The 13,048-nt window shown below is 48.5% G+C and overlaps 1 protein-coding gene across 1 annotated transcript in view; it reads right to left on the bottom strand.

The window, feature by feature from the left end:
• Positions 1–13,048, bottom strand: part of ZNF592 (zinc finger protein 592) — a 332,527-nt gene that overhangs the window by 50,916 nt on the left and 268,563 nt on the right. Inside the window, exon 7 of the mRNA XM_086949655.1 lies at positions 7,019–7,178. Within this exon, the coding sequence (XP_086805781.1) occupies positions 7,019–7,178 (160 nt within the window). The remainder of the gene's footprint in view (positions 1–7,018; positions 7,179–13,048) is intronic.

Raw genomic sequence — 13,048 nt, 5'->3', positions numbered from 1 at the left:
TTCTGTAGGTAGTGCGCAGCAGTCATATTGTCTGTTTTTATCAGCAATACGTGCCCTAAATGTTGTGAATCAAGGCTTTGAGGTCTAGGTGGACGTCAAGAAGTTCCAGGTAGCGGATGTAGAACTACTTCTGCTGGGGTAACCAGAGATCCTAAACTGTCATTATCTGGGGAGTATCAGTTAATTCATAAGTATCGTGACTTGTGAAATAAAGGTTATGAAGGGCCTGTCCTGCAACAGGTTGTTCCTTTCTCACTGAGGCACTCCTGATACGGGCACGTATGTACTCTGGCATAGGAAACTATAGGAAGAAGCTATCATGCCTAAGAGATACATGAATGTTCTGACTGGAAGACGATAATTTGATAGAAAAAGCAGCACTTCTGAAAAGATAGCATTTACTGTAGAGTGGGGTAAACCTTGCCGGTGATCACATTAAGAATAGACGCCAGGAAAGGCTGAATTTGTAGGGGCTGAAGATGGGACTTAGTGGCGATTATTGTAAATTCCAAGCTGTGGAACAGGGGAGATGGCATCTTGGGTGTGTGTATGGGACATTGCGGTAAGCCTGAACTCTTGATCTTCCAATCCTCTAAGTAAGGAAAGACATGTAAGTCCTTCGTCTAAGGTGTGCAGCTACAGCCCCTAGGCGCTAGATGAACACACTTGGGGCTGAAGTGACTTTAAAGGGTATTACCTTGAACTGGTAGTGCTGTCAACTTACCATGAAGCTAACGTAGCACTGATGAGCTGGATGGATGGGTATGTGGAAATAAGTGTCTTTTAGGTCTATTGGGGCCATGTAGGCACTTTGTTGTAATAAAAGGATAACATTCTGCTGAAGTGTCATATGAAAATGTTGTGAGAGGATGTTTCAGTTGATGGGCCTTAAGTCAAGGACAAGTCTGAGAGAGAAGTCTTTTTTGGGATTAGGAAATACAAGTAACATACCCTCTCTGCCCTGGTCTTGTAAGGGAACTGGCTGTATGTCCCCTTTGAGCACGAGAGTTTGTGCTTTTTCTTGGAGAAAATGATCAGTGTTTAGGGTGTATGCACATGGTGGCATGTTTGGTGGTCTGAAAGGAGCTTCAGATGATAACTGTGTTGGATGATGCATGAACTCATTGGTCTGAGGATGTTTCTTCTCAATGTAGAACAAACCCTTGTAGTCTCTGCCCGACAGGTGACACATGGTTGGAGAGGCTGCATGTAAATTAGCGCTTTGAGGTAGAGTCTCCCTTAATGAGAGTGCCTCTGCCTTTAGAGGAGTTAATACTTTCTGGTGGTAAGACTGCTGCAGTTTTTGATATGACTGGGGCTATATAGAGGACGTTATTCTCCCTGCAAACTTATATTGCTGCCTATGAATGGAGCTCCTAGGGGGATGGAGTTTTGAAGGGCTGACATATTCTTGGCTATCTTTGTATTTTTTCTTTTTTCTTTAGCATTTGGTCTACAGGGGTTCGGAGAGTTGTTTCCCATCAAAAGGGAGATTAATGAGGAGTGTCGCACCAGGAGTGAAGTCATAGGATGATTTTAGCGTTTTCCCTCTGAAGCTACTATATTCATCCAATATCCCGCGAGCGACTCTTGACCCTGATTTCAGGTAGGTAGCTCCCGCACGCTGCACAGCACCACCCGTGTCCCTCTGCTCCTGCCACCGCCATAGGTTCGAGGCCCCTGTGCCTCTGTTGAATTCCTGCGATCTCTGCATTGTTTCCTTGGTCATTTGTGTTGTTGCCTCCATTTTAGTTCTCCTGTGCCCCTGGTTTGTTTGATTCCTGTTCCCTGGTCTGTATTTGATTCCTGTTTCACTGTATTGCTTTCACCTGTTGTTGTTTCCCTTTTTCTGTGCCCTGGTTTTTTTCCCATTTTTTTTCCCACCGCTGCGTCCCCTGCGGCCCGCCCCCCTGCTCGCCCATTCGCCGCCCAGCTGCTCCTCCCTCCCAACTCCCCTTATATGGCGGCTGCTGCACGGTGAGGAGAGACCCTTGACCCTGATTTCAGGTAAGTCGCTCCACCACGCCACACCTCACCACCTGTGTTGTGTGCCTATGACCCTCTGCTCCTGCCACCACCGTAGATTCGAGGCCCCTGTGCCTCAGTTGTATTCCTGCGATCTCTGCATTGTTTCCTTGGTCATTTGTGTTGTTGCCTCCATTTTAGTTCTCCTGTGCCCCTGGTTTGTTTGATTCCTGTTCCCTGGTTTGTATTTGATTCCTGTTTCACTGTATTGCTTTCACTTGTTGTTGCTTTCCTTTTTTCTGTGCCCTTGTTTTTCGCCTGTATTTTTCCCGCCGCTGCGTCCCCGCCCCCCTGCTTGCCCATTCGCTGCCACGCTCCCGCCTCCCAGCTGCTCCCCCTCCCACCTCCCCTTATATGGTAGCCGCGCCTAAGGCAAGCCTGTCTGCGCCCGTCCGCGCCTGGACCTTGCCCAGCACTAAACCTCTTGGCCCCCGCGAACGCCATGACACACAACGCCGCTACGACACCAACACCCTCCACGGACTCAACACCGGACGACCGCACACCTACTTCCTGGCCGCCCCGAAACACACCAAAGGACCCTTCTCCTGCCGGAGCTGCAGCTTCACCAGCCTCCGAAACGCCAAACCACCTACCGAGACAGGATGCAATTACCTCAAATGCATACTACTGAACACCCGATCCGCACGCAAACATGCCGTCGAACTCTGGGACCTGCACGACACATCCTCCCCAGACGTCGCCTTCCTGACAGAGACCTGGATGAATGCCTCCACGGCACCAGACATTGCCATAGCCATCCTGGACAGCTACAAGATCACCCGCAGGGACCGCACCAACGGAGTAGGAGGGGGAATTGCCATCATCCATAAGAACTCCCTCAGGGTTTCGACCAGCACCGACGACACCCTCAGCACTGCCAAACACCTGCACTTCCAGATCCACACCGATCCCAACAACCCCCTCAGAAGAACTCTTGTCTACAGTCTCTCCAGCCCCCAGCCCCAGTTCAGCGACTCCATCACTGACTTCATCAGCACGCACGCTCTCGCCTCCACAGACTACATCCTCCTCGGAGACCTGAACTTCCACCTCGAGAACAACGACGACACCAACTCCACCACCCTGATTGACAACCTTGGACTCAGACAGCTCGTCACACCGCCCACCCACTCCGCTGGCCACAGGATCTACCCCATCTTCTCTGCAAGCCCCCACGTCACCTTCAGCCACACCACCGAACTCCACTGGATCGACCATCGCTGCATCACCTTCACCTTCCGGAAACCCACCACGCACCACCACACTCAACAGATCCTCCGCCGGCTGGAGCAAAATCACCGAAGACCAGCTAAACACCACCCTCGCCCGAAGCCCACCCGCCGACGCGGACCCTGCTGCTCGCAACCCCAGGCATTGGATCGACAACTGCCCCAACACTCTCGCCCCGATCAAGAAACCCTCCAACAGACACCACCAACATCCCACCATCGCAAGACCTGTCCGACTCCCTAGCCACCTTCTTCCATCGAAGATTGCGGTCATCCACAAAAGCTTCAACAACCTGACCACCCGACAACCACTGACATCTCAGACCCCGCGGCCACCACCCAAATCGATCCACTGCTGACCTGGACCAACATAAACAATGACGACACCATAAAAATCTTGAACACCATCCACTCCGGCTCTCTGTCAGACCCATGCCCACAACACATCTTCAACAAAGCAATCGCCACCATTGCACCCCATCTCCGCAAGACCATCAATATCTCCTTCGAGACTGCGACCTACCCCGAGAGCTGAAAGCTTGCAAAGATCAATGCCCTACTGAAGAAACCCTAGGCGGATTCGAGGGACCTCAAGAACTTTCAGCCCCTCTCCCTGCGAAGGTCATCGAGAAGACAGCCAACAGGCAGCTGACCCGCTACCTTGAAGAGAACAACATCCTTGACCTATCGCAGTCCGGGTTCCGCAGCAACCTCAGTACAGAGACTGTCCTCATCGCCACCTCCGATGACATCAGGATCCTGCTGCACAACGGCGAAACTGCGGCCCTCATCCTCCAGGACCTATTAGCCGCCTTAGACACTGTCTGCCACCACACTCTACGCACACGCCTCCACAATGCAGTGATCCGAGACAAGGCTCTGGAATGGACCTCCTTCCTCTCCAGCAGAACGCAGAGCATCCGCCTCACCCGTTCCATTCCGAAGCCTCCGAAATCACCTGTGGCGTACCTCAGCCCGACATTGTCCAACATCTACATGGCCCCGCTCGCCCACGTCGCCCGACTACACGACCTCAACATCATCTCCTACGCCCATGACACCCAACTGATTCTCTCCCTTACCAAGGACCCTCTCACCGCCAAAAGCAACCTCCACGAAGGAATGTAAGCCGTCGCCTAGTGGATGAAGAACAGCAGTGTGAAGCTGAACTCGGACAAGACAGAGGTCCTCATCCTCGGCTCCACCCCCTCAGCCTGGGACGACTCCTGGTGGCCATCCGCACTGGGAGCAGCACCGACACCCTCCGACCACGCACGTAACCTGGGGTTTATCCTCGACTCAACACTCTCCATGACCAAGCAAGTCAACGCCGTCTCGTCCTCCTGCTTCAACACCCTCCGCATGCTCCGCAAGATCTACATGTGGATCCCCACTGAAACAAGAAGAACGGTCGCCCAGGCCCTTGTTAGCAGCAGGCTGGACTATGGAAACGCCCTCTACGCAGGAGCCTCGACTAAATTCCTGAGCGACTACAATGCATACAGAACGCCTCTGCATGCCTGATCCTAGACATCCCGCGCCACAGCCACATCACACCACACTTAAGAGACCTGCACTGGCTTCCCGTCAACAAGAGGATAACCTTCAAGCTCTTCACTCACACACACAAGGCGCTCCACAAGACCGGACCGGCATACCTCAACAGACGACTCACCTTCTACACCCCGTACCGACAGCTCCGCTCCACCGACCTCGCCCTCGCCACCGTCCACCGCATCTGAAGAGCGACCACCAGCGGCAGATCGTTCTCCCACCTCCCCACCAAAACCTGGAACACCCTCCCCACCCTCCTACGGCAGACCCAGGACCTACTATCCTTCAAGAGGCCTCTCAAGACCTGGCTATTCGAGCAGTAGCAGCACCCCTCCCCGCCACCCCAGCGCCTTGAGACCCTCATGGGTGAGTAGTGTGCTTTACAAATGCACTGATTGATTGATTGATTGATTGATTGAATGTGCTTTGTATCTAGGCATTGGAGAGGGTTTTACTCTCCAATACCATTCCCTTCCCCATTTTCCTAAATTGTTATTTAAAGTATTGTAACATACCCTCCATCTGGTGCCATTGAGCCCTATTATACCGCGAGAGGAGGCCCACAGAATTAGTATTTCGTAAATGTACAGCAGTCCCAACTGCAATGCTCTTGCCTGCAGCATCTGTTCTCCTGCTCTCTTTCGGGTAGGGGAGAAAGATACCTACCAAGAAGCAAATCTCTCTCAGTGATGGTATGTACGTCTACCTTGTGGTATGACGCGGTCCTTTGTATGACCCTCATGATATGCAACTGTATAACGTGGAGGAGAGGACCAGAGTGGGACTGGCTTGAAGTCTGGGACCCCTGAAGAGTCTACATCATAATCCTTACATCATAACCCTCCAACAGGTCGTATGAAGGATAACGATAAAATAGAGACTCAGTCATTTGGCAGGGAAAAAGGACTGGGGTGTCTTGTGTCCGGGAACGATTGTGGAGAATGGAATGTAACGGGGTGGGGTGGTGGAGGTAAATCGAGTAGAGGAGGTGGAAGAGAGGGAATTATGTGAGGATTGGGACTCGTAGTCACGCCTTTGAAACGTTTGAGCTGTGGTGCAGGCTCTGAAGGGGTTCAATCATGGGCTCCTAAGCGAAAGTCAACCTCCTCTTTCTGGGTAGAGGATCTGAAGTCTTTAGATCTTTTTAAAGGATATCTTCCCATTCTGGGGATGGATAAAAATAGGTCTCTGATCAGGTTCAACCTGAAATCTCTCCAATGGTTTCATTAATGAATGGTGAGAAGACGTTCATGGGTTCTTAGACTACAACTTTTGCTTTGGCTTTTCATCGATGGGAGTTGAGGCTTTAGGTCAAGTCCTGTTTAAGCTCCAATGCTTTGTCTCAAGGACGAGTGAAGGCCTAGGAGGTGGCAGCGTTTTGTGTCTTAAGTTGGATACCCGACCCCCTAGAGGCAGTGCTCTGACTTGAAGGGTGGTCTTCTTTGAAGCTTAAGAGTGGGGGTTCAGCCACACGTTTAGCCCTTGTTATGCAGGTGGAAGAAACATACTCCTTCTCTCAGAATGTAGGAGAATAGCATACACCACCCGGATGATGTGATGGGCATTTCTCTTGTAACAGAATCAGTGTCCCTGTATCTGAAGCAAATTCAACCATCATTAGTACATAGATGGAGATGAGCTCAAGCAGCTATGTTGCTGACCTGTAAAAGTGAAAACACAGGCTCTACGCCTTTTTGGCACATACCAATGCATTGTGAGAGTCTTGCCAATTCCTACTACCTTCAAACACTTCAAGTTGTAAATATGTATAATGGGAAGAGGTAAACATCAACTATACATTGTGGTGTCTAGACACGTTTCATATGCATGTTACAGCACCCATCCCATCTTGGCCTTGTAATCTAGTATCAACTGGACCAGTTACTGCTATATGGACAGGAGCTCATGTTTGAGAAATTAGAATTTTCTTTGAATAGCACTCCACTGTCAAGTCAAACTAAATCTAAACTACATTAATAACTAAAAAAGGTTGTTTCTGCAACATAGACACATGGAACATTAGATACATTTGATGGTTGAAGACTACCAAATGTAAAACAATATTCAACAACAATTTATCATCAAGAATATAAAAATATGCCCTTTTAAAGACAAACCAGTCGACTTAGATTTGCATTTTCCTCCAGACCAACATGCTATCCTAGTGTCAAACAACTGACTTTGGATTGAGAACATTGAGCACTTACCTTGACATGCTGCATCAAGAGCTGCTTTTGCATATACACCAGCTGACACTCAGGGCACTTGAACACACACACAAGCAGCTTATTAGTATTCTGGTAGAAGTGCTGATGTAAAAGCTTCTTCCTGTTAAACACTGTCTCACAAGAGCATTTGTAGATTACTCTGAAATAATTTGGAACCAGAATGACCAATTATCATTCGATGCCACAATAACAGTACTAACTTTCACACAAAAAAGCAAGCAAATAAGTCAATCAGTAATTTGACAAACTAAACATTTCACACGAGTAAACGTTTCTCATCAATTAAAGCCTACCCACACTAATGAAACGTGTTGTAGTCATTGATTTTTCACTCTAGAAGACAATTCATTTTAGTAGCTTGTCCTGCATGTTAAAGGGCCTTAAATCACAAGCCGATTTTAGCAGTTTCTTAACCATGTAAAATTGGATTGCATTTGTTATAGAAGAACTAATTAACCAACTACTTCTGAATTGTTTTTTTTCTTTTTACAGTAAAATAATGTTTCTTATTGATTATACAGACATGTAGTACATACAGTTCTAAAGAATGTCATGTAGTGAGACTGCTTAAAATGTTTTAGAATTTTTGAGAGGACTGTCACCCATTTTTCTGTTAATAAAATCTTAATTACATTTTCTTGGTGGCTTTTACCTAAAATTGGCTTAATCCTTGCAATATGACTAGCGGAATAGCAAATCTGATCACCCAAGTAAAAGAAATGTCACACTGTAACTATACGAGCCCTCTCTTGGTTCAGAGGGAGGCTCTCACAAAGACTACTTCTCAAGACTCAGTCCATTTTCGGCATTCTGCATTTAATGTTGTTGGTAGCTTCTCTCCATGAATCTTCAGATAGTCCTCCCGAACCTAACAACTTACTTCCAGCAAAAGGGTTCACAACAATTCAATTTTTTTGTTCTGCTCAATTAACTCCACGGCATTGAGACTTTCTAATTTTCCTTCTGCATGTTTTGGCCAACGATAGGGTGAGGAGTATTGGAGGGAAGGAGGGCCAGAGGAGCGAGTGGGTTCTCTTCAGTTTCTGTCGATGAATGAAGTATCATAGGCATCTACGTCCTACAGGAGAGCAATACTCACACCCATTCAAAGGAATGCTCTTTTATCAGCCCCTTCTTTTTTTTCCTACTAACTCAATGTTTTGGGTCAACTTGTGTGAGTCCCTCGCTCACTTTGCCACTGGATTCCAGCAAGCCGGGCTGAAGACGGCTGGAATGCCAGAAACCGGTCCTCGGAGCATGTTTCCGGTCCAGGGAAGGCATGGCTTGGCAGTTCGGGCTGGACTGTTCCCATGAGGCACAGGGTCAGACTGATTTGCATGTAGCCATGTCTGAACTGGGGTGGCAGAGTGGGCTAAAGAACGGTGATGGATTAAACCCAGATCTTTAGACTGGGTGTGAGTGTTTGACTGGTTCAGATGCTCCGTCCATTAGCACCCCCTTTTGTACAACTTGTGGCAATGGGCATGGATGCTGTGTCATATCACAATTCCATTGCAAACACATTAGAAATACAAAACACATCTCCATAAACCTGCAAACTCACTCCTCAACAAGTTACTCTCACATACCCAGGTAATAAAGCGGTAATAAGTGAAATAATAACGTGCATCAGAAAAATGACTCACTAGACATACCAGCTTCTACACTTTGGGAGGCATATGCTGGAGGCGTTTTCATAACGATAGCAGCCAGATATAAGAACATCCAAAATGAAAAATGAAATAATGACCACAGTCGTCCCTGGCACAAGCAGTGGAGGACCACATGTTTGCACTGTCTAACAAGATCTGCTGAGCAGTTATAGCGCTTGGACAGCAACTTAAAATGCTTGACTGGGATAAGGTGGAATACGCTTTCAGGGCACCAAGAAGTGTATAACTCTAGATCTTACTCTTGCGATAATAGGACAGGGAGACTTCTGGCTACATATCTTAAGGTCAAGGTCAACTCTGACAGGGTTCAAAAGATAACTACTAGCTTCGTAGAGACGCCCACAATGCATTGCAGAGTCCTTTTGATTCTTTTATCAGCAGCTATACAAACGGGAGTGGGAAGAAGAGGTAATGACCTACTTCCCAAACCTCCATTAATCCATACCTAGGATACCCACGTTTGTGTCCTGCTACGTCTCACTCAGACTCACCGGATTGGCTGCTGGTTCTTCTGCCGGTTCGCTGTTCCCTAGGGCTGGTTTCTCGTCTGCTGCCACGAGTGGTGCTGGGCTGCATGAGACTGCGGCCGTGTGGGCCTTCTGTAGTGGCGCCTTAGGAAACCAACAAAACAGCAGCCCTCCCGTGGCCCACCGCCCACGGCCAGCAGAGCCGCGGAGAACCAGCAGGAGCCATCCCGCTGCTGCAGGAGCCGCAAATTGTACCCGGCGGTGGGAGGAGCCGCGAGAGGCATTCCGGGGCAGCAAGCCGCCTCGAAAGGCATTCCGTGGTATCCCGTGGCAGCAAGCGTCGCGAGAGGTACCCTGTGGCGGCAGGAGCCGCGAAAGGTATCCTGTGGCGCCAGGAGCCACGAAAGGTAAGGCACAAGGCAGGAGGAGCTCGCGGCGGTTTGCCTGGTCAGCCTGGGGTGTCACCCAACACAGTAACTAACTCTGTCCACAGCAGAAAACAGAGAGAGGAGATCAAAACGGAAAATGGAGACCCGCCAGAGAATCACTGTACAACGGGGGTAGGTAGGTAGCTGGGCCTGCACGCAAAGCAAAGTGCAAAGCCAATCTTAAGTTAAGCGAGCCAGGCAACCAGCAGTCAGCGAATTTAATGGCCACAGGCACCAACAACAATAAGCGCTCAGAAAAACACACAACTAGCTCCTGACTCAGCCTGCAGTTACCGACCCCCCACCCCCTCATAGCTACTGGTCTCTTGCAACCAGTGTACTCAGCACAACCAACGCGAGTGTAGCACTTCAGGAGGGGGGAAAAGAAAAGGAAAAGAGAAGGAAAAGGGGGGGGGCGGAGGGGGGGACAATGAGGTCCGGGAGGTCAAGGGACCCACAGGCACCTTTGAATCCTACTAAAAGAGCCAGGAGAGGAAACAAGGGCAACAAGAAACTCACTAAGGACCCTAAGAAGACCAGCAAAAACGACTTGAAGAAAGGGGTGATGTAAGAGGAAGAGGAGGTGAAGTGCAGTTGATCTCTTTGACCCCCTAACACCCAGGCCTCCCAAACCCAAAACCTTCACTAAACTTCAAAGGGAGAGGGGAAGCAAGTGGCACAGCAGCGAGCACAGCCACATCGAGCAAAATTAGTAACCAACCGAAAATCTACACGAAGTTTTCATTCATCAAGGACGCTGGCTCAGTTCTCTGCTTTAACATCCGGAATGCAAATAACCTGACTACTCCGATACAACTCAGAACCTACCCACCGGAACAGTAAGAGCCAATGAAAGGGCAAGGGCAAACAAGAGCCAACATCAAGACCCTATACAGAGTGCCCTGAACACCGAAACCATAATGAACTGAACTGTGAAGGGTATTCCAAAACCAACAACTACTGGAGTGGAAATTCCCTTAGAAGATTGGCACGACACAGCCAGAAACACTGAGGAAAACACAGGGAGACTAAAGGCACCCAAGGCGCTTGGTGCACTTGACACACCTGGTGCTCCCGAGTCATTAGCATCAGTACCTAGCGCATCTAGCAATCTGAACACTCGGAACACGGGCCCCGGAACAATGGCAGGACAGGGGGCCCTGCTATCACATCAGGATCTCCCGTGCGAGAAAATCACACTCTCAACACAAGATTGCAGGCAGGAGTATCCACAGCACAATAAAGGAACGGGTAAGACTACTGATCAGGGAGACAAAACAAAGGGCAGTCTCCTGACACTCCTAATGGAATGCATACCACTGCACAGGACTCGACCGTATACCATGTAAATGTCCATCAACGAGCGTACTCTGAGCACACCCCTGACCCTCCCCGAATCCCTCCACCAGTCTCAGCCAACTCATCCTCTAATCCATCGAAGGCCATGATCCAGAAGCCTTGTACCTCACACAAGAGGATGGGAAGAATTAGTTGCCTCTTATACAGCAGCCTCTCGCGAGGTCCCACAAGAGGAGGCAATAGGCCCGAATAACAATGTCTTAAAACCTATCCCCAGTAATACAACACCGCAAGCTAAAGTAGACATTTGGGATTCTCTCCTGCACACACTGCAACTGTCTGTTAATGCCATACAATATCAATCGGATAAGATGGACCTCCAGCTGTCAGTCCTAAATTCACACTCAATCTTCATCTACAACATTGACAACAAGCTAGCCGAGCTGAACAATCTGGTCAAAAGGGCACAAGAAGAGACAAAACGTATAGCACCGAATTGCGCCTGGATAACAATTGTGGATAAGTTGGCCACACTCCCAGCCGCAATGAATAATCCTCTCAGACATCAGGGAGGCTGTAAAAAACAGTCCATCAGCCGGTTAACCCGAGAGGAAATACAGAGCACGGCAGACAAATAAATAACGAGGGAATCTCAACATCAACCAAGGGGCCCTTAATCCAAGTACAGCGGACAAGGGAAAAGGAGCATATAACATTACCAGGATCGAACGGTCATATGAGGGATGGAGATCTCCAATCACCACTAAACAGTAATACAGCAGCTACACGGGAACTCCTGTAAAAAGAAGAACTTCAAGAACATCACTGCTCCGCGAAGCAGGGCAGAAAGCAAAGAAGGAAGGGACGCAAACAAAAGTTAAACACCTTCATCGAACCTAAAGGCAAGAACAACAAAGCTTGTAATTTGTCACCAGAACCAACACATGATAAGGCGGCTCAAATGGGCTGTGAAACTGACGGGGATCAGGACTCGAGATCCACTTCGAACCAGGAACAGTGGCTTAGGATCCAAAGGAAAACTAATCGAAAAAGAAAAAACTCCACTAGAGCTACTCCCAAATATGAAGATGGCCCCGCCCAGTTGAGCAATGAAATAGCTGCAACGTCTAAAGCCAGCGAAAGCTTGAATAAGACTGAGAAAAAATTATCAATTAAAAAACCTCCCCCAACTCAGATAATGGGATAGGAACAAGCCACTCCCCAGGTGCCACATCAATAGCTAGCACTGCAGGTCAGGAGTTAACGGGAGAAGATGAACCAAGGGCCCTGGATCAGAGAACTACAGCAGAGGAATCAATTAGGTTGGAGAATACCGCTACAACCTCACAGAACAGTCCAAACATCAAAAAGGAGTATCTAGGTATCCCACAATTACTGATTGCGGAATGCACATCTAGGGACGCTTTTGACATCCTTAAAAGGGGTAACATACTACGCCTGCTGAATTCCATTAACAGCTTAAAAAATATATCTACCAATGATCTTGAGTCAGTGGAATTCATAGTCTCACTGGAACATCCAGGGGTAGAAGCTACAAAAACAGTATAAGCCACAACGGAATTAGCTGAGAGAGTACTCAAAGAACAAGCGAAGCTTAATAGCTGGGGCATAATTCTCCGACCATTTGTAAAACCAAGATACCCTGACCCTCTAGCATTTGATTGCCAACAACAGAAGGTACATAATCGGGTCAGCCCGGACTCTCAGTCACTTTCCGAACTGCGAGGGGCCTGCAGCAACACCCCTGACAACCTAGAACGAAAAGAGCAAGGCATTAGAAGGCAACATGTCATGAAAGAGGCAACCCACTTAGACTGGAGCTGGTTGTCCAGGACCTTACAAAACAGAAAATAGTAGTGGGTCTAGCAAACAAATGGCTCAAGTATGTGTCTGGAAGGTAAGCTATGAACTACGTGAAAGAAACAGCATCTTTCCTGTGTGGAAAAATACCCATCAGCTGTCGATCCTGGACGCCCTGTTCATCATATGGGTTTCCTTCACACCAGGAAGGTAGATTTTAAACCAATTCAGATGGTGGGTGTGGAAACTTACTATGTGTTTCCATGTGTCAGGGTCAAGAGGGACAGCTCAGGAGCAGTGCATGTGTGAGGTGAAAAAAAG

This window comes from Lissotriton vulgaris, unplaced genomic scaffold (genome assembly GCF_964263255.1).
Source record: "Lissotriton vulgaris unplaced genomic scaffold, aLisVul1.2 SCAFFOLD_527, whole genome shotgun sequence".
In the NCBI taxonomy this organism is placed as follows: domain Eukaryota; kingdom Metazoa; phylum Chordata; class Amphibia; order Caudata; family Salamandridae; genus Lissotriton; species Lissotriton vulgaris.
This window is presented reverse-complemented; position numbering and strand designations above follow the sequence as displayed.